Here is a 17,945-nt window from a genome sequence, read left to right as displayed (position 1 = left end):
GAGAAGGAGTCAGTGCTGGCGTGGGAGCACTGGGAAAAGGCAGCGGGTTAAGTGGAGGAGAGCGCTGGGGTGGTGTGATTCATTAACTGGTCCTCCAGAGAAATACAACCCTGGGGAGCTGGAGCTCAACCCCTCTGCAGCAGGGGAGATAAAATCAGGGCTCTGCCCTGTGCCAGCTTGGGGACAGGAGCTGTGTCCCCAGCCAGAGCAGCGACTCGCTGTCCCCAATGCCCAGGAAGATGACACGAGCCAGTGGGAGCAGTGAGGAACAGCTCAAACCCACTCGCTACCTACCCGGCTCTGGGTGCTTCCCCTCCCGCAGCCCCGCAAGCGGGATCAGCCCCGGGATCACCCCTGGCTCCTGTGCCCGATGCGATCCTTTCTCCCCACGAAGACGGGGCCGAGGCTGCACCGTCTGCTCGAGCAACCAACTTTATTACACAGCCAAGACCTGCGAGGGGGGAGTCAGGGCCGCAGCTCTCATGCAGGCTCTGCCTCAGCTTTGCTTTTCAGCCTCTTCTTTCTGTTTCTCTCCTTCCTCCTCTTCTTCCCGCTGGCGGTGGGGACCGAGGATGGGGGTGGCAGGCGCTGGGTCCCTGCCCAAGCCCTCCCAGGCTGGGGCATCGCTCAGGATGGCGTTGGCCGCTTCCCCCAAGTCTGGCAGCGGGGCCCATGGGTCCTGCCCCACAGTGGGATGAGCGGGGGGCAGCGGCTGCAGGATGGCTCGGCTCCCTGTTTTTGGAAGGGCCTTTCTTTTTCAGACCTTTCCCCTTCTTTTTCTTATCTTTCTTCTTCCCCTTCCTCTCTTTCTTGGCTGCTTTGGGGCGGGACAGCGGGCGGGCGGGCGCGTGATGCTCCACGGGGACGCCTTCTCCACCCGCGCTGCTCCACGGGGGACTCAGAGGGACGCCCCGGGGCCTCGCTGCCCGGTCGATCAGCTCCCCGCCGAACTCATACAGCACCGGCTCCTTGGGCACCGCGATGGCCACAGTGTTGTACGCCTTGCACCTGCAGAGAGCGGGGTGAGGCGAGCCCCGGCGGGGCCGGGGAGGGGTGCCGGTCCCCACGGCGGGGAGCACTCACCAGACGTAGAGGTAGGGCTCCACGCACTCCTCCTTGTAGGCGAACTCGAAGCAGGGCACCTGGATGACGTTGAAGAAGGCCTGGCCCACCACCCGTGAGGCCGTGTCGTTCACCTGCCGCAGGCACTCCTTCAACCTGCCGTGGGGCAGAGCTGGGGTGAGGAGGAGCCGGGGGGGGCTGCCAGAGGGGCTGGGATCCCCCCCCCCAGGATGTAGGGATGCTGAGGGGCACGGTTGGGTGCTGGGACGCTCACCTGCGGTCACAGTCGCAGTGGCTGATGGTGTGCCAGCGCAGGTTGCGGTACCCATAGCGGGCGGTGAAGGGGTGGATGACGTGCTGGCAGTGGTCATGGTCCCGGCAGCACCGGTCCGTGTCCCGGTGTTCCCCTGCAGGGAAGGCACGGGGTGCAGGCAGGGCTGGGGGGGCCCACACGCGTGGGCTGGGGCTAGATGGGGTTGGGATCAGGGCTGGACTGGGGCTGCGCTGGGCTAAGACTGGGATCAGAGTTGGATCGGACTGAGACAGGACTGGGATCAGGCTGTGATGGGTAGGGGCTGGGACTGGACTGGCACTTGGAAGGGGACAAGGCTGGCACTGGCATGGGGACTGGGGCTGCACCAGCACCACAGTGGGGATGGGACTGGGACTAGGCTGGGATCAGGATGGGAACCAGGGCTGGACCAGGACCAAGAGAGGGACTAGGCTGGGATCAGGACAGGGACTGGGAGTGAACCAGGTTGGACCAGCAGTGGGATGGAGACCAGAATGGGAGCAGGATGGACCAGGGATCAGGCTGGGGACAGAGGGTGGATCAGAACTGGACCAGCACCAGGATGGGAACAATGATGGGACCAGTGTGGGGACCAGGATGGGCCAGCTCTGTGATGGGGAGTAGACAGAGGCGAACCGGGACTGGACTGGCACTGGGGTGGAGACTGAACTGGGACAGACGGGGACTGAACTAGCATGGGGATGGGACTGCGACTGGGACTGGGCTGGTGTGGAGCAGCACCGGGCTGGGGATAGGAAGGGATGGGATGGGATGGGGTGAGATGGGATGGGATGGGAAAGGATGGGATGGGAAGGGGTAGGATGGGAAGGGAAGGGATGGGAAGGGATGGGATGGGATGGGAAGGGAAGAGATGGGAAGGGAATGGGAAGGGAAGGGATGGGAAGGGAAGGGATGGGATGGGAAGGGAAGGGATGGGAAGGGAAGGCATGGGAAGGGATGGGAAGGGAATTGGAAGGGATGGGAAGGGATGGGAAGGGATGGGAAGGGAAGGGAAGGGATGGGAAGGAAATGGGAAGGGAAGGGAAGGGAAGGGAAGGGAAGGGATGGGAAGGGAAGGGAAGGGATGGGAAGGAAATGGGAAGGGAAGGGATGGGAAGGGAAGGGATGGGATGGGAAGGGAAGGCATGGGAAGGGAAGGGAAGAGATGGGAAGGAAATGGGAAGGGAAGGGATGGGAAGGGATGGGAAGAGAATGGGAAGGGATGGGAAGGGATGGGAAGGGAAGGGAAGGGATGGGAAGGAAATGGGAAGGGAAGGGAAGGGAATGGGAAGGGAAGGGAAGGAAATGGGAAGGGAAGGGAAGGGAAGGGAAGGGAAGGGAAGGGAAGGGAAGGGAAGGGAAGAGATGGGAAGGAAATGGGAAGGGAAGGGATGGGAATGGGAAGGGATGGGAAGGGAAGGGAAGGAGACAGGTAGCAGCGGCCCCGCCGCCCTTACCCAGCTGCTCGTAGGCGTCGGCGTTGCTGCCCGCGCCGCACCACAGCGTCCCGGGGTAGGTGAGCCCGCGGCGGGCGCGGGGCCGTCCCGGCGGGGCCGCTCCGGGGCCGGCTGCCAGAAGGAGGAGGAGGAGGAGGGGGCGGCAGAGCAGCCCCGGGACCCCCATGGCACCGCCGGCCACCGTGGGGCTGCCACGGCACGGAGGGGCCCGGCCAGCCGGGCTGCCGGAGCCGCTGCCCGGAGGGGTTACCCCTCCCGGTGGGGCCGGGCCCCGTTGCTGTGGCAGCCGGTGGGGTGATGTGCCGGGGGCCGGTAACGAGCCGGCCCCGAGGCTCCCGCCCCGTGACGTGCCGGCCCCCCGCACGGCCCCCCGGCCCCGGAGCGGCCCCCGACGGGAGAAGGATGCTCCCCGCCGCCCCGTGTCCCGGCCCACGGATGCTCCCCGCGGCCCCACGTTCCCGCCCCACGGTGTCTTTCCCAGGGGCAGCCCCGGTGCTTCGTGCCCAGCCGGGGCTGGCAGCCCCCCCGGGGGCCCGGCAGCTCCCAGCACGGCTGCCAGGGCTCACCCCCCCCCCCCTCGCCTTGGCCGGCTCCCCTGCCACGGAGCCCCTTGGCAATCCGGATCCGGATCTGGCACGCTGGGCGGCCGTGGGAGCCAACGCTCGGCGAGGCGAGACGGTGCCCGGACACCCCAAGGGGGACGTGTGCGACCTCGGAATGTCCCTGCGCTGCCCGAGCCCCCGTGGTGGGGCTGCACCCTGAGCATCACCCTGGTTTGCTGACCCTTGCACCCAAGGGGTGCCTCGGGCGCTGGGCCACCCGTGCTGGGGACACCCACGCGGGGTGCGAATGCCCCAGCCTCGGTGCTCCCCACCACGCAACCGCCCGGCTGGGACAGCAGAGCCCGGTGGGGGCACATCGCTTGCCCACGGGCAAGGCTCCCGCCCTGGCACCAGCTCAGGGCCGAGCTGGCCGAGGGCGCTGGCGGGGGCCCAGCGCCACGGGGGCTGCCCCCGCTCAGCTGTCGCTGTCTGTGACGCTCCCCGTGACGGTCCCGCTCGCCTCAGCCTCACCGCCGGCACCCAGGTACGGAGCCGACTCGGGCGCGTTGGGCCCCCGGGGTGCCCGCGTGTGGGTGCGGATGGGGAGGGTGGGTGGCACCGAGCCATGGGGAGCCCTGTGGGGACTGTGGGGGGGGGTAGGTTCACCCCCATTTCATGCTCAGTGCTTGCAGCGCCGGCGGTCCCCACGCATGGACTTGTGCCACGTCCCCGCCAGCCGGGAGAAGGGCTGGTACCTGGCGCTGATGGCCCCCAACGTCAAGGGTCCCAACTACGCCTGGCTGGACCCCTCCCGGCTCTACTGTCACCCGCAAGTACCCAGTGCCTGGGGCGGATGGCACCCGTAGGGGTGCCAGGGTGGGCTGCACCTCCACGGGGCTGCCCGGGCACCCGGCCGTGCCCACAGGCACCAGCATATGGGCTGCGGGTGCCCACGGTGGGCTGCGGGCACCCAGCACCTCCGCTCTCTCTCCCCAGGGCTTGCAGGACTGCGTGGCCGACCTGCTGCAGCCCTTCCAGGGAGACCCCATTGACATGGTGGCCGGTATTGATGCCATGGGCTTTATCCTGGGTGAGCGGGGACGCGGGTGAGCCCTGGGTCCCCATCCCTCGTCCCCGTGGGCCTGACGATGCCATGCCCACCCCCAGGCGCTGCGGCCGCCGCCATACTACGGAAAGGTTTCCTGGCCATCCGCAAAGCCGGGCACCTCTGCGTGCAGACGCTGACGCAGCCCTACACCGACTACTCGGGCCGAGAGAAGGTGATGGAGGTCCGCACCGACGCCATCTCGCCGGGTGAGCCAGTGGGGTGCTCCCGTCGTGGGGTGTGGCTGCTGGCACGGGTACCGGGCACTCAGCCGCAGCCTTTGTCCCCTCCCAGGTCTGCGCATCCTCCTCGTGGACCAGTGGGTTGAAACTGGGGGCACCATGCGAGCAGCCATCCAGCTGGTGGAGCGGCTGGGGGGGGTCGTGGCAGGTAGGAAGGGGGGGGCCAGGGCACCCCAGGGGTGCACGCATGGGTGCAGCGGGACCACCATCCCCGTACCCCACGGTGGCCAACGCCGAGCCCCCTCCGTGTCCCCGCAGGCGTCGCCGCCATCTGCATCGAGGACAGCGAGGGCGGGCGGTGGATCCAGGAGCACTACAAGTGTGCCCACTGCGTCCCCCCCCGCCTGCAGCCCCGCTTCGACCGCCACCAGTTCGGCTGGGACTGACGGTGGGGCTGGTACCTCACGTGTCCCCTGTATCCCCCCTGTGGGGTGCAGGGCTGCTGGCTCTTCAGGGCAGGGATGTCCAGGGCATCCACCGCCTGGTTTGGCTTTCACCGTACCCAAGATGGTAACCCCTCCTCGGTGGCAGCCATCCTCCCCTGGCTCCATCTTCCCGCCTGCCCACGAGCCTGGGGGCTGTGCCCGGGAGCAGACCCCAACTGCTCCCCACCCCCCAGCTCCACACCTTCCTTAAAAAGCATAAAAAAGATTTTATTAAGACAAATGGGAGCCTGGGGGCATCTCCCGCTGCGAGCAGTACCTGGGTTTGCATAGCTAAAGGAGCCACGTGGGCACTCCTGCCCGCCCCGGCCGTGGGTGCCCGGGCAGGCGGGGGGCCGGGGGGAGCCGGGGGGCAGCAGGGACGGCTCCTCGGGGCTGGCCGGGGCCACCCTTCTTTGGTCCAGAGGTGTGAGCGTGGGGGTGGGCCGGGGGCTGCCCCCTCACTGGCAGCACTTGGGTTTCTTGCGGGGTGCTGACAGGTACAGGTCACTCTCGTTGCTGCTGATCCCTGGAGGGGCAGAGGGAGGGAAGAGGGGTGAGTGGGTGGGTGGGGTATGAGGGGGGGCACCCACGCAGGGCCGGCCGGGGGTACTCACGCACGGTGTCGCCGATCTTGCGGGCACTGCTGCGCTCCAGCTCGGCCAGCACGCTGCTCTCGAAGGTCAGTGCCGCCACGCGGAAGAAGAAATCCCGCACGTTCTCCCCTGCCCCGTGGGAGGAGACCCCTTGAGTGTCCCCACACCTGGCTGGACACTGGGGTCCACATCCCCCCCCACCCAGCCGGGGACCCACCGGTGAGTGAGGAGACAGCCCAGTATTCCGCCTGCATCTCCTGGGCCACCTTGAGAGCATCCTTCTCCATCAGGCTGTACTGCGCCGGCGTCTGCCAACCGAGCCGGGAGGGGTGGGTGGGTGATGGGGACGGCCCCGCCAAGCTGGGGCACAGGGAGCCCATGGGAAGGGGGGGACACTCACGCTCAGGTCCTTCTTGGAGCCCACCAAGAAGAGGATCACGTTGGATGGGTCGTTCTCCTTCAGGGCGTCAGCCAGCCACTGCCTGCAGGGGGCCACTGTCACCGGCCGGTGGCCAAGCGCTACCCTCTTACTCACACGCCGCAGCGTTGCCAGCAGCCCGGTGCCCTCCTGCCCGGCTCTCACCTCTCCATCCAGCCCCACTGCCCCCCACACTCATCCCCAGTCCCCCCTCGGCCTCTTGACCATGTGTCACCTACCGCGTGTGCTCCAGGGACGCCACGTCGTTGACATCGAAGACGATCACGATGGCTGGCGAGGGGGAAAGGAAGGGTGAGATGGGGACGGGGACAGCTGGTGTGGTGGGACGCGGTGGGGACCTCACCTTGCGCTCCCCGGTAGTAGGTGGAGGCGATGCACTTGAAGCGTTCCTGGCCGGCCGTGTCCCACCTGGGGAGGGGGTGCGGGAGGTGAGGGGGGGCCGCAGGGGTGCGCAGGGAGGGGGCTGGCACCTACTCACAGCTGCAGGCTGAAGGGCACCCCCAGCACCTCAAACCGCTCCATCTCAAAATCCACGCCGATGGTCGCCTTGTAGTTCTTGTCGAAGGTGTCTTTGCAAAAGCTAGGGGGAGGGAGGGGGGGAGCTGTCAGCAGCCCCTGGCCCCCCAAAATCCCACCCATGGGGGGTCAGTGCCCCCCACCTCGGGGGGTGCCCAGCACCAGAGTCTGGCTGGAGTCGAGCTCAGCCCAAGGTGCTGCTGCTCATGGGGGGGGGGGTCTCCCTGCCCCCCGCCCCGCAGACCCTTTTTGGGGCGGGGGACGTCCCGTTACCGGTTGATCAGGCAGGTCTTTCCCACCGAGAGGTCCCCCACCACGATGATCTTGGAGATCTTGAACCTGCAGGGCAGGGGGACACACGGCCGCTCAGCGGCGTGGGGGGCTCCCCGCCTGCCCCTCCCCAGCCGGCCCCCCAGGCAGGCGGGTTCACGGGGTGGGGGGGAATTGCCCCGTAGCCCCCCGTGTCCGGCAGCACCCTGCAAACCCGGCTTTCCCACCCCGCCGTCAGCCACAGCCCAACCCGGACCCCCATGTCGTCCCCCCCCGCACCGCATTCCTGCGCCGTGACGCAGGGCTCGGCACACGGGCAGTGCCGGCAGCCACGAGGCGCCTGTGCCGGGGACCCCCACCCGGGGCTGGCGTGACGGTGGGCCCCTTGTCACCCCCCCCCAACCCTGGATTGGGGACCCCAAATCGCCCCGGACTCACCCCACGGTGCCCGTCCGCTGTTCCTGGCAGGCGCTGGCCACCGTGGGGTGGAAGGCGGAGCGGGCGTGCAGGGCGGCCTCCTTCCGAAAACACTGTTTGGGGGGGACAAAGGGGGACACCGGTGTGACCACGGGGCTCGGCGAGGCCACCCCCGGGCCGGTGTGTGTCCCCCCACTGCTGCTCACCGAGGGCAGGTCGGCGATGACCCTGTCCCTGCGGACCGGAGCCAGAACGTTCATGGTCCCACGGGGCCGCCTGGGTGGGCCGGGTGGCCGGGGGGGGGGGAGCGGGGACAAGCTGAGGGCCACCGCGAGGCCTGGGGACAGAAGGAGCAGGGAGCGGCGATGTCGCTGTGTCCCAGCTGTCCCCACGTCCTCATGCACAGCATCCCAGAATACGGCTGTCCCTGTGTCCCCAAGCGGGGCTGTCCCCTCATCCCAATTGTCTCCACATCGCCGGGACGTGGCTGTCCCCATGTCCTGCCTGTCCCCCCATCCCCGAGCCTGGCTGTCCCCGTGTCCCAGCCACCTCGAGATCCCTGAGTGGGGCTGTCCCCACGCCCTGGGGTGCAGCTGTCCCCATGTCCCAGCCATCCCCACATCCCGAGTGGGCCATCCCAGGGTACGGCTGTCCCCATGTCCCCAAGCGTGGCTTGTCCCCACACCCTGCGATACAGCTGTCCCCATGTCCCTGCACACTGGGGTACCACTGTCCCCAGCTGTCCCCCACATGCCAAGCGTGGCATCCCACTGCACAGCCATCCCCATATCCCACCGGTCCCCGACTGTGACTGTCCCCACGTCCCACCCGTCCCCAGCTCCCCGACCGTGACGGTCCCCGTGTCCCTCCCCACTCCGTGTCCCCCAAGCGTGTCCCCTCGACGCATTCCCGGTCCACGACCAAGCCCTCCCCACCCTGTCCTGGTCCCTTCCGCGGGAGAATGAGGTGTGTGTGTGTGTAGGGGGGTCCCCGTTACCGCGAAACGCCCGGCTCCGGTAGCGGTGCTCGGCGCTGCACGCCCAGCCCCGGAGGAACCGGCGTCCTGGCCCCTCCCCCGCCCCGAAAGGGGCGGGGGAGGGGCCAGGACGCCGGTTCCTCCGGGGCTGGGCCACCACGATGCTGCCCAGGCGACGGGACCCCGGTAATCCCTCCCCACACCGGGGCTCGTCCCGCTTCTCCGCCGTCGGGGCGGCGGCGAGGGGGGGGCTGTAGTCGACTACGTGGTAGAACTACAACTCCCATGAGGCCCCGCGGGGCGGGGACGCGCCTGCGCATGCGCGAACGAGGCAGGCAGTGGGTAGTACTACCATTCCCGGCGGGCTCCTGAAGTATCGCGAGAGTTGGGTGGGCAAAGGGAGAGCGGGGGAAGGTCTCGCGAGATTTGGGGCTATAAGCCCGTGCCGTGCGGGGCGGGAAGCCCCTTTCGGCTTCCGCCTGGCCAACATGGCGCCCAAGGCGAAGAAGGAGGGTGAGGGCTGGGGGCGGCGGCGGCGGCGGGGTCTAGGGGTTGTAGGGGGGGTCGTGCTGAGGCATCCTCCGGGGTGCGGGTGTACGTGGAGGGGGGGGGAGCCGGGCTGAGGGAGGTGGTGGGGTGGTGGAGGGCTTCAGCCTGGTGCTGGGCCGCGGGCACGTGGAGGGGGGGCGGGAGAGGCCTGCACCGGCGGGTGCAACCCCGTTATCTGAGAGAGGGTGGGCCGCGATGTCGGTGCTGGAACTCCTGGGGTCTGTGGGGGGTTGAGGGAGCTGGGGATGGAATGAGTGGCCCTGTCCATTGGTGAGGTGGGAGACTGGTTTGTTGGGGGGGGGGGGAACTTCAGCCCTCTTGGGCGTTTTGGGGTTGGTCTTGGTTGGATGAGGGAGCGTGGACCGCTTGGAGAGGTCCTGTTCATTGAGCTGTGTGACAGGGGAAGCCGTGGTCCGTTAGGACAGGCAGGGGAGCATACACTGGTCGTGCAGATCCTGGCTGTGCTGACTGAGCTGTTGTCATAGCTGTGCCTCCGAAGACAGAGGCAAAGGCTAAGGCGCTGAAGGCCAAGAAGGCCGTTCTGAAGGGGGTCCACAGTCACAAGAAGAAGAAGATCCGCACGTCACCCACATTCCGCAGGCCCAAGACACTGCGACTGCGGCGGCAGCCCAAGTACCCCCGGAAGAGTGCCCCACGGAGAAACAAGTACGTGTGGGGTGTTGGGCCCTGCCCTGCTGCAGGTCCCAGGGTGAGACCTTGGCAGCGTACCGCCCTGGGAGCTGAGCCACACCTTGGTGTCAGAGGGCTGGGGGGGTGGTGTTTGGGGTGCAGGTGATGATTTCAAGCGACCAAAGCCTGAGAGTTTGTGATTACAACTTTTTTCGTAGCTGATGCACCCCAAAGAAAGCCCCTGAAGTGCAGAGACACTGTCTGCCAGCCTTCTGTTAACCACAGGGTCTCTCTCCTGCAGGCTGGACCATTATGCCATTATCAAGTTCCCTTTGACCACAGAGTCTGCAATGAAGAAGATAGAGGATAACAATACTCTGGTTTTCATCGTTGATGTCAAGGCAAACAAGCACCAGATCAAACAAGCTGTCAAGAAGCTGTACGATATCGATGTGGCCAAGGTCAACACACTGATTAGGTGAGAAGAGGGGGAGAATAGGTCACTGGTGAGTGTGAGATGCTTCAAGAGCCCGGAGTGGCTTTTAGCAGAAAATGGGAACACGTGTGAGTTTCAGCAGTTGTGGGTGCTCTCAGGAGGTGTGGGATTAAGCTCCGTAGTGTTTTCAGTGTTAAAGTTTTGAGAAATGCGACTTGTGACTAAGCGCATCTTGGTGAAAGCGGGCAATGTTGGCAGATCAGGGGGTTGGCTTCACCAGGGAGCTCTTCTAACACCCAGGGAGTCTTGTGCAAATGATGTGAACATTCTTTACCACTGAGTAAAGTGATGTTTCCAAAGGAACCACTGATGCACATCGGTGTAGCAGGAATGTGGAACAGGTGGGAGGAGTTCTGTGCCTCTGTTCTGATGCCTCCTGTTCCACTCTAGGCCTGATGGGGAGAAGAAGGCTTATGTCCGACTGGCTCCAGATTACGATGCACTGGATGTAGCCAACAAGGTGAGAAATCTTTGAAACTTTGCAGCTCCTATTAGCTGTCTTGTATCTCCTCCACCTGATTGTTCTTCCTGGCATACAGGTGAGGTACTTGTACTTCAAGTACGGTGGCACTTCTCTGGAGTGTCCTTGTAGTTAGACAGGATCTGAGCGTTCAGAAGCAAGACCACATTGTCTAGCAAAACGCAGTTCTGCCTGGAAGATCCTGAGGTTAGGTGGGAAAAGTTACGGAGAGAGAATTGCTGCTGTTCTTCAACTCCTCCAGGCAGGGGCTCCACTCTACAGGAGTAGAAGAGCTCCAGAGTATTAGCATGGAGGATGTGGAAACTGCCCTGCAGCTTCTGGGTTGACACAGCATTTGTCTTAACAGCGTTCTTGGCCAGCACTGTTGGCAGGTGATTCGAACAGGCGAAGTGATGGCAGAGGCACCCTTAGGGCAGGGGCACTGCTATGCTGCTGGCTTGGGTGAAGGAGGGGTTATATAAAGTGGTTGTGTGAGGCTCTTGGGCAGGTCTGGGAGGAAGAAGCCTGTCCTCGGAGGACAGGAATCCTGGGGAGATGCAGCCGTGGCAACAGTGTCTGTGGTGGAGGCTCTGCCTTTCTGCCACCATAACATCTGTTTTAACATGCTTTGCTTCTTTCCAGATTGGAATCATCTAAACTGCATCTACCAAGGACTGTACAGACAGGATAATAAACCCTGTGACACCACTGAGGGGCTCTTGTGTTTTGTGACAGCATAGCCTGTGTGAAAGAGAGCGCCCAGCAAACTTTTGGGGCTTCATTTCAGTAAAGGGGGTGGGTTCCTCCCTCCCTTCCTGGCACTAGGTGGGCAGAACTGACTGCTCTGTGAGAGGATCGCACGGAGAGGCAATGCTGTCCTGCTGATGGGGTCTTCTGGATCATTGACCTCTGCTGTTGGTAAACATGAGGTGACACTCCCCTAAATCTCAAATGTCTCTGTATTTACCCAAGATCTCTGGTAGCCTCTTGCATTTTCTTGCACCACGTACTTAGCATGTGTTTGTGATCTGTGTCCTACATAGCTTTCTTGTGGAGCATACTGCAGGCTGATGAGCACCCAGGAGGGAGGTAGTAACCGCAACAAAAACATCTTAATGGTTCAGATCTGGCACAAGTGGAGTGTTGCACCATTTTCTGAGCGTATCAGCTATTTGCTTATGCTGCAAGCTTCACTTGATGAAGCCCTCGAGCTAATCCAATAGCAGAGGCTTTGTGGTTGTTTTTTTTTTTTCTGGTATGATCCCTGCTCCCCATGCTGCAGCGTGTGAATCGCAGCCTGGTTTCCCCAATGCTGTTCCTGTTGCCTGTAACCTCACAGGGTTCATGGCCCTTGTCAGGGCTGTTTCCAAAGTGGCTGCTGTTGCTGCCTCGGCAGTATTTTGCTTCCTCAAATTTGTGGATGAAACCAGCTTTTCAGAATGCTTTGACAGTTGCAAGAGTGTGGAGCCCTGGGTGAGGAGGGAATGGAGATGAAGTACAGATAAGCCTTTAGGGCTGTTTGATCTTAAGTATGTAGTTTCACTTGACTGAGATGGTGAAAGCTGTGACCAAATATTGATTGGGTAATTAAGCTCTTGGGCAGTGGGACACAGAGTTCCTTCGAGCCTCTTGCAGGGCTTGGCAGAGTCCTGGAGCAGTGGTTTGCACGTGTGAAGGATGGTGGTGGGCGGAAAGGGCGAGCTGTCCCAATTGCTGCTGCAGGGACTGTGGGGTAAAGATCTGGGCTGGGTTGCATGGCCCTTGGTGCTCAGAGCTCCAGGTGCTGGGGAAGCGCAGCTGGATCTGCTAGGTACACCACAAGCTGCCTGGGGTGGAAGAGCGATGTGGAGGGGACTGGGGCAGCCTGCAGAGCAGCTGAATGTGTCCACTGGGGAGACTGGGGGGCTGTAGTGGTGGTGTGGGAGAGGCCAGCTGCCATCACACCCTTGCCCTGTCCGAGGAGCGTGGCTCTGGGTATCGCAAAGCCTGCATGCTTGCCTTTGTGCAGGTAGACCTTGGCAGCTGTCAATCGGCTTCTCAAAGCTGGGGTTAGAATTGGGGGCTGCTTGGAAGCACCCCCCCTTCTTGCTGGGCCCTGTGGGTTGTTCAGCTGGCAGGGGAGGCAAGAGATGCTCCCTCCTTGCTGTAAGGGATGAGAAATTGCTTGGAGAAACTGCTGCTTTCCTGGATGCTGGTCCCTCCCGATCTATGGGTGCTGTGCAGGGCTCTGCTGGCACCCTGGGCGCAGGGCAGAACCCAAGCTCTCACCCCTCGCCCTCCCCGAGCCCAGGTCAGAGGCTTGAAACTTGGAGAGCAAGGGCTGTTGGCAGGCTGTGCGGGGTCAGATAAGGCTCAACAACAGGCAGCCTTCCTCGCTGGTGACACAGCCCTGCTGCTGGGAGTATGGTGGGGCGAGGACCTGGGACAGCCCTGCTCCCTCCTGGGGTCGGCTCTGATGTTCTGCTTGCCTGGTGGGTTGAGGGCACCAACCCAACCTCCTGCCCGTGGCCTGGGTGCAGCCTGGGGAGGGGACAAGCTGCAGCAGGGGCTCCGGGGGTCTGCCTGAGCTCTGTGCTGCCTTCTTAGCTGTAGTCACCCCAAGAAGGATGGGGGGGGAGAAGTGCCCCTCTTGTAGCGAAGCTGGTATCGCTGCTGGGGTGAGGAGCGGGTATGTGCTGCAGCATGGAGACTGGGGAGGGATTTCACATCAGCATGACTTGCAGTCTGCCCTGACCCTGCCTCAACTTAGCCCGGTGGCTGCTGCTGTCTGGCACTTTGCTTCCCCGCGCTTGCCTCTGGCTCTGGGCTGGCAGCTGGCCTGACCCACAGCTGCCCCAGCCTGGCCAGTGCTGCGCTGCTGGGAGATGCTCCAGCTGGAAGCCAGGAGGGGAACGGGGTGCTGGGCTCCCTGTTTTGGGAAGCTTTGTCATGCCCGGCCCTTCGATGCTGCTGTAAGGGTGGTGGGAGCGTGGGCTGGTCTGCCTGAGCCTGTGACCTGCTGGGGCAGAGCTGTGTCTGCTCCGTGCAGAGAGACAAGGGGAAAGGTGCAGCGATCAGGGTGAGGGGAAACAGATTTGGGCTTGATTGTGTGGGGTATTTGCAGATGGAGTCGGTGCACAGCGGCCACAGGGCTTAAGCTGCAGTTGGGAAGATGCAAAGCTGTTGGGATGTGCTGCTGAGGGTAAGGCTGTGCCCTGCCGGGGCTCCTCGCAGCTCGGCCTGGGGCTGCTGAGCTCCACTTTGAGCGAGGAAGGGGTGAGGTAGTGGGTTTGAAGCTGGTGTAGGTCCCTGCCCACGCAGCATCCCGAGTATCACATCTCCTCCGCTCTGGCTGCCAGGCTATTCCCGGCATGTACCCCCTGCGCCTGCTGCTGCATCGGTGCACGCCGGGGAGCTCCGGAAAGATCCCGGCCCTGTGGGGTGTTTCCCGGCTCTCTGGAGGGAAGGTGATCCCCCACTGCTTCCACTTAATCACCAGCTTATTTCAACTGCAGCACCTGTCTCTGCCTGAGCTGGGCTGGCGGTGGGGTTGGTAGGACGGATCCTGCCCTGGAGCAGGGGCTGGTCAGGAGTCCCTCTAAGCCCCACTGCTTCTGCCAGTCCGGTGCTGTCACGTCAGCAGGATTTGCCTTCCCAATGCTCTGGTACTCCACAGGACCGGCTGGGCCGGTTCTGGCCCTGCTCCCCTGGGCAGCTGAACCCCCTTTCTCCTCCCACCGCTCTGGGGGGGGCTGCTGGAAGCAGCCTGGTCCTGCTGCTGCAGGAAAGGACCCAGCACGCTTGCAGGGGGCCGGAGCTGTGCTGTGCCGGTGAGGACCGCTCCAGGGGGGATGCGACCATGCAGCAGTCTTCCAGGAAGGGCCCATGGCCTCAGAGGGCTTTTCCATGCCAGCTCCACTTCATGTGGCTGCAGGGTGAGTCATGCAGCCCAGCCAGGCTCCTCAGCCTGGGCCGGAGACAGGCAGGTCAGGGACTGCAGCAACGGCTTGGTACCTCTCCTGGCTTCCTTCCCCTGCTCCCTGCGCAGCCCTGGGTCTCTGGAAGAGCAGATGAATAAGAAGGAGGGGAGGGACCCATCCGTGGGAGGGATGGGGCCTTGCAATTTCAGGCTCAGCACGGTGCAGCTGGGCTGGTAGGACCCAGCGGGCTTGAGTGCATCCCTGGAGGGTCCCTAGAACAAAGTGAGCGGCAGCAATATGCCCTCTCCCTCCCTGAGGACCACCAGCCCTCCGCTGGGAACGGGGCCACATCCTTTCCCATGGCCCTGTCCCTGCCATCCTCTCCCTGACCCCGCTCTGCCCCACAGAAAAAGCCAGCCCAGACGTGCTGCGGCAGCAGTAAACAGACCGATTTTAATGCACATAACACCCAACATCACCACGGGAGGGACTCGTCCCTTCCCTCGCAACCCTCTCAGGCCATCAGCTCCGAAACGCAGCCACCCCTGGCCCTCCGGCTGCCTGCACAGAAGCCGGCTTGGGCTGCTTCTCCATCAGCCGTGCCCCTGGCTTCGGCAGCGTCCCTATGGCTGGGCGAGGCTGTCGGGCTGGTCCAGCAGGGAAGCGCTTTTAGGCAGCAGAGCAGGTGGAGGCAGGGCCCGGGGCCAGGGAGCGAGCCCTAAGGCACATCAGAGCAGGTTTGGAGAGGCCAAGACCTCCAGGAGCTGGAGCCCGGGTCCTCCTCGGCACACATGTCTCAGTCTATCAGAAACTTCTCACCATCCACGTCTCTCCTCGCAGAGCCCTTGTGCAGGGAGGGGAAAAAATCGGAGCGGAGGAGGCGGGAGAAGTACATGAGGATCATGGCGTCGAGCAGCAGGAGGTTGGCGGTGAGGAAGGCACCCTGGCCCTGCACCTCCACGTAGCGGAGGAAGTACCAGGTGAGGTAAGCCTGGGGCGCCAGGCGGAAGGCGAAGTACATCACCAGGTTGATGTACTTGTTGGCCTCGTAGAGCGCCGGGGAAGGCACGTTGCTCATCTTCAGCAGCATGCGGACGGTGAGGAAGATGTTGCTCACCTCCACCAGCAGCAGCAGCATTGCCGCCACCAGGAAACGGCCCGTGATGATGAGCGAGACGAAGGCAGAGATGGCCTGGGAGTGGGGGGGTGGGCACGGCAGGGTCAGCTTTCCTCACCCTGGGGGAGGCAAGTCCTTCCCCACCAAGGTTTGGGCATACACAGTGCTGCTCCCCCACCATCCAGAGATCCCAGCAGCCCCCCCAGACACCTGAGCCAAGAGAAAACCAGTCTGGAGAGCCAGTTCCCCCGGGACCAGTTACACCTCCCTACGCTGGGGAGCTGGGACCAGCCTCCAGCTCTTCCCTCGCCCAGCGCGGCAGCCTGTCTGGCTCCCAGCGCTCGGAGCCGACGCTGGCAGGCGTCCTGCCCTGCCGGGCGCCCTTGCCTTGTTGATACGCAGCCTACCTGGCGGCCAGGGCGAGGTGGAGGGAAGGGCTCCGGCTTGCCCTGCCGTAGCACACAAAACCTGCATGGGCTGAGCCCTGGGGTGTGTGGTAGCCCCCCCATGCTGGCCCCTCACCTCCCCGGGGCCGTACTCACCATGGCGTGGTGCACCAGGTACTCCCAAGACGAGCGGGACTGATGGTTGAAGATGATGTCAAGGCTGTCGTGGATGAAGTAGCCTGTGGGATGAAGGAGAGCATTGAGGGGGTCTGGCATGTGCACCTAAGGGGGAGCAGCAAGGAGGAAGAGGGTGGCGTGACTGTGCTCCAGGCGTCGGAAACGCCTTCGCTCCGGTTGAGCGTGGGGAGATGGCCGGGCCCTGGCAGCCTGTGGGCTCCACGCTCGTGATTAAGGCAGGCGGCACGGAGAGTCGCCCGGCCCTTGAGCCGGGGGCTCATCCCGGGCCAGCGTGCCGGGCAAGGCCGAAGAGGGAGTGGGCAGAGCCCGGTGGGGTGGCCACGGCCATCGCCCTGCCTGGCTCCTTACCCGAGGAGAAGCAGACCAGCAGGTGCCCTGAGACGCTGTAGCCGTCCTGGATGTCGGAGAGCAGCTCCGGGGAATGCCAGAGGCTGGAGGCGAGGAGAGGAGGACGGGGGTCAGCCAGGGCGCTGGGACGGGAGACACGGGGACCCCGAGCATCCCGCCCCGTGCCTCCTCCCTCGGGGGGCAGCGCCCGGGCTCGTCCTCCCGCGGGGTCCCGGAGCCCCGATTCCGGTTCTCAGGGTGTGCACCGTGCCCCTGCCCCCCCCCCCCCCCCCCCCCCCCCGCGGTGCCCGGTACCTGAAGAGGGCCCATAGCCCGGCCAGCACGGAGTGTGCGAAAGAGACGAGGAGGTTCCGCCAGCGCCAAACGCGGCCGGGGCGGCTCCGTACGGCGGCGGGCCGGGGCAGAGCCAGGGCAGCCCGCCGCAGCACCCCGAAGAGAGCCACGCTGCCGCCCACCAGCGCCGCCGAGGGCGCCCGCCACCCCGGGCCCATCGCCCCCCCCCCCCGCCCCCAGCTCCGGTGGCGCGGGGCGCACGGCGGCGCGGGCGGGCGAGCGGGCGGGGCGGGGCGGAGATAGCCACACCTCCCTTGTCTCGCTGACCACGCCTCCCGCCTCTCTGACCACGCCTCCAAAGCGCAGGCCACGCCCCCGGGCTCTGGCCACGCCTTCCCGCAGCGACGCCTGCGCGGGAGCGGGCGGGCGAGGGCGGGCTGGTGCGTGGGTGCGCGGGGCGTTAGACGCGCGTGGGCGAGGCGCGGCGCGGCGCGTGCCGCGGCCAGGTGTGCACGGGGCGTTGCGCGCGTTCCTGCTGAGCGCGCATTCCCGCTCGTATTCCCGCGCGTATCCCTGCTGAGCGCCGCTTGTTGTGCGCGGGAGGTGCCGCACGCGAGCGTGCGAGGCGTTACACGCGTGGGTGTCGGGTACCGCACACGTGCAGGGCGCTGCACGTCCGCACTGGGCAGCAGAGGAGGGTGGGCGCAGCACATCCGTGACAGGCGTCGCACGTCTGCGGTGGGCCCTGCACATCTGTCCCAGTACTGCACAGCTGGTGTGGTGTCCCGGGCACCGTGTGCGTGTCCCGGGCATGGCGCAGCCGTCCGGAAAAACCACGGTGCCGTGGAAAAATAGTCACCAAACTGGCTGGGTGTGCATCAGCGAGCACCCCCACACAGCCCCCAAGAAGACATGGGGGGGGGGGGGCGGTGAGTGCCCCCTACTATCAGGATGGCAGCAGGGCGAGGCCGGCTCTGTGGGCACCGAGACACGGCTGGGTGCTGGTTCCTGCGTGGGTCCTGCCCCATGGCCTCCCCCCCCGGCCCGGTGCAGGACACTGGGCGCTGGCAGGCACAGGGGGGGCTGACACCACCCCCACCCCCCCACTCCGGGTCCTGCTCGGTGTCGCTAGATGGCAGCATGGCCCCGTGGCGTGGCGTGGCGTGGGGGTGGCACTGCCACCGCTGTCCCTGTCCCCGCTCCAGGACAGGGGCAGTCACCCCTGGGTGCGGGGCAGGACCCCCCCCCCCCTT

The 17,945-nt window shown here is 64.9% G+C and overlaps 5 protein-coding genes and 2 non-coding genes across 9 annotated transcripts; 4 read left to right on the top strand and 3 right to left on the bottom strand.

Moving 5' to 3' along the window:
* Nucleotides 1-414: 414 nt before the first annotated feature.
* Nucleotides 415-3,297, bottom strand: PROCA1 (protein interacting with cyclin A1). The gene is made up of 4 exons (XM_052804097.1): nucleotides 2,812-3,297; nucleotides 1,337-1,469; nucleotides 1,084-1,218; nucleotides 415-1,008 (listed from the first exon to the last, which is right to left on the bottom strand). The coding sequence occupies exons 1-4, from the start codon at nucleotides 2,975-2,977 to the stop codon at nucleotides 510-512; spliced, it is 933 nt and encodes a 310-aa protein (XP_052660057.1). The 5' UTR covers nucleotides 2,978-3,297; the 3' UTR covers nucleotides 415-509.
* A 97-nt stretch (nucleotides 3,298-3,394) lies between these two features.
* On the top strand, nucleotides 3,395-5,366 carry LOC128149541 (adenine phosphoribosyltransferase-like). 2 transcript variants are annotated; one of them, XM_052804857.1, is made up of 6 exons: nucleotides 3,395-3,897; nucleotides 4,037-4,186; nucleotides 4,350-4,443; nucleotides 4,521-4,667; nucleotides 4,753-4,848; nucleotides 4,959-5,366. In XM_052804857.1, exons 1-6 carry the CDS (start codon nucleotides 3,661-3,663, stop codon nucleotides 5,084-5,086), a joined length of 852 nt encoding a protein of 283 aa, XP_052660817.1. In that variant the 5' UTR covers nucleotides 3,395-3,660; the 3' UTR covers nucleotides 5,087-5,366. The 2 variants fall into 2 exon arrangements, with proteins under 2 accessions (XP_052660817.1, XP_052660818.1); XM_052804858.1 differs by having other exon boundaries at nucleotides 3,397-3,897; nucleotides 4,046-4,186.
* On the bottom strand, nucleotides 5,364-8,464 carry RAB34 (RAB34, member RAS oncogene family). Of its 2 annotated transcripts, none has more exons than XM_052804859.1 (11): nucleotides 8,358-8,464; nucleotides 7,567-7,697; nucleotides 7,382-7,473; nucleotides 6,947-7,012; nucleotides 6,636-6,737; nucleotides 6,501-6,565; nucleotides 6,376-6,427; nucleotides 6,119-6,200; nucleotides 5,936-6,026; nucleotides 5,740-5,847; nucleotides 5,364-5,651 (listed from the first exon to the last, which is right to left on the bottom strand). In XM_052804859.1, the coding sequence occupies exons 2-11, from the start codon at nucleotides 7,618-7,620 to the stop codon at nucleotides 5,584-5,586; spliced, it is 780 nt and encodes a 259-aa protein (XP_052660819.1). In that variant the 5' UTR covers nucleotides 7,621-7,697; nucleotides 8,358-8,464; the 3' UTR covers nucleotides 5,364-5,583. The 2 variants fall into 2 exon arrangements, with proteins under 2 accessions (XP_052660819.1, XP_052660820.1); XM_052804860.1 differs by having other exon boundaries at nucleotides 8,296-8,412.
* Nucleotides 8,465-8,751: 287 nt separating this feature from the next.
* RPL23A (ribosomal protein L23a) lies at nucleotides 8,752-11,179 on the top strand. The gene is made up of 5 exons (XM_052804823.1): nucleotides 8,752-8,849; nucleotides 9,371-9,551; nucleotides 9,817-9,993; nucleotides 10,402-10,471; nucleotides 11,114-11,179. Exons 1-5 carry the CDS (start codon nucleotides 8,825-8,827, stop codon nucleotides 11,126-11,128), a joined length of 468 nt encoding a protein of 155 aa, XP_052660783.1. The 5' UTR covers nucleotides 8,752-8,824; the 3' UTR covers nucleotides 11,129-11,179.
* Nucleotides 9,671-9,743, top strand: LOC128149735 (small nucleolar RNA Z17). Its single transcript, XR_008237799.1, has one exon. It is a non-coding gene; the product is annotated as a small nucleolar RNA Z17 (small nucleolar RNA).
* On the top strand, nucleotides 10,260-10,326 carry LOC128149732 (small nucleolar RNA SNORD42). The gene has a single exon (XR_008237795.1). It is a non-coding gene; the product is annotated as a small nucleolar RNA SNORD42 (small nucleolar RNA).
* A 3,619-nt stretch (nucleotides 11,180-14,798) lies between the features above and the next one.
* TLCD1 (TLC domain containing 1) lies at nucleotides 14,799-16,962 on the bottom strand. Its single transcript, XM_052804912.1, has 4 exons — nucleotides 16,714-16,962; nucleotides 16,420-16,502; nucleotides 16,030-16,112; nucleotides 14,799-15,562 (listed from the first exon to the last, which is right to left on the bottom strand). The coding sequence occupies exons 1-4, from the start codon at nucleotides 16,908-16,910 to the stop codon at nucleotides 15,167-15,169; spliced, it is 759 nt and encodes a 252-aa protein (XP_052660872.1). The 5' UTR covers nucleotides 16,911-16,962; the 3' UTR covers nucleotides 14,799-15,166.
* Between the last annotated feature and the right edge of the window lie 983 nt (nucleotides 16,963-17,945).

Source organism: Harpia harpyja, chromosome 12 (assembly GCF_026419915.1).
Source record: "Harpia harpyja isolate bHarHar1 chromosome 12, bHarHar1 primary haplotype, whole genome shotgun sequence".
In the NCBI taxonomy this organism is placed as follows: domain Eukaryota; kingdom Metazoa; phylum Chordata; class Aves; order Accipitriformes; family Accipitridae; genus Harpia; species Harpia harpyja.
Note: the sequence above shows the minus strand (reverse complement) of the source record. Positions and strands in the feature narration are given on the sequence as shown.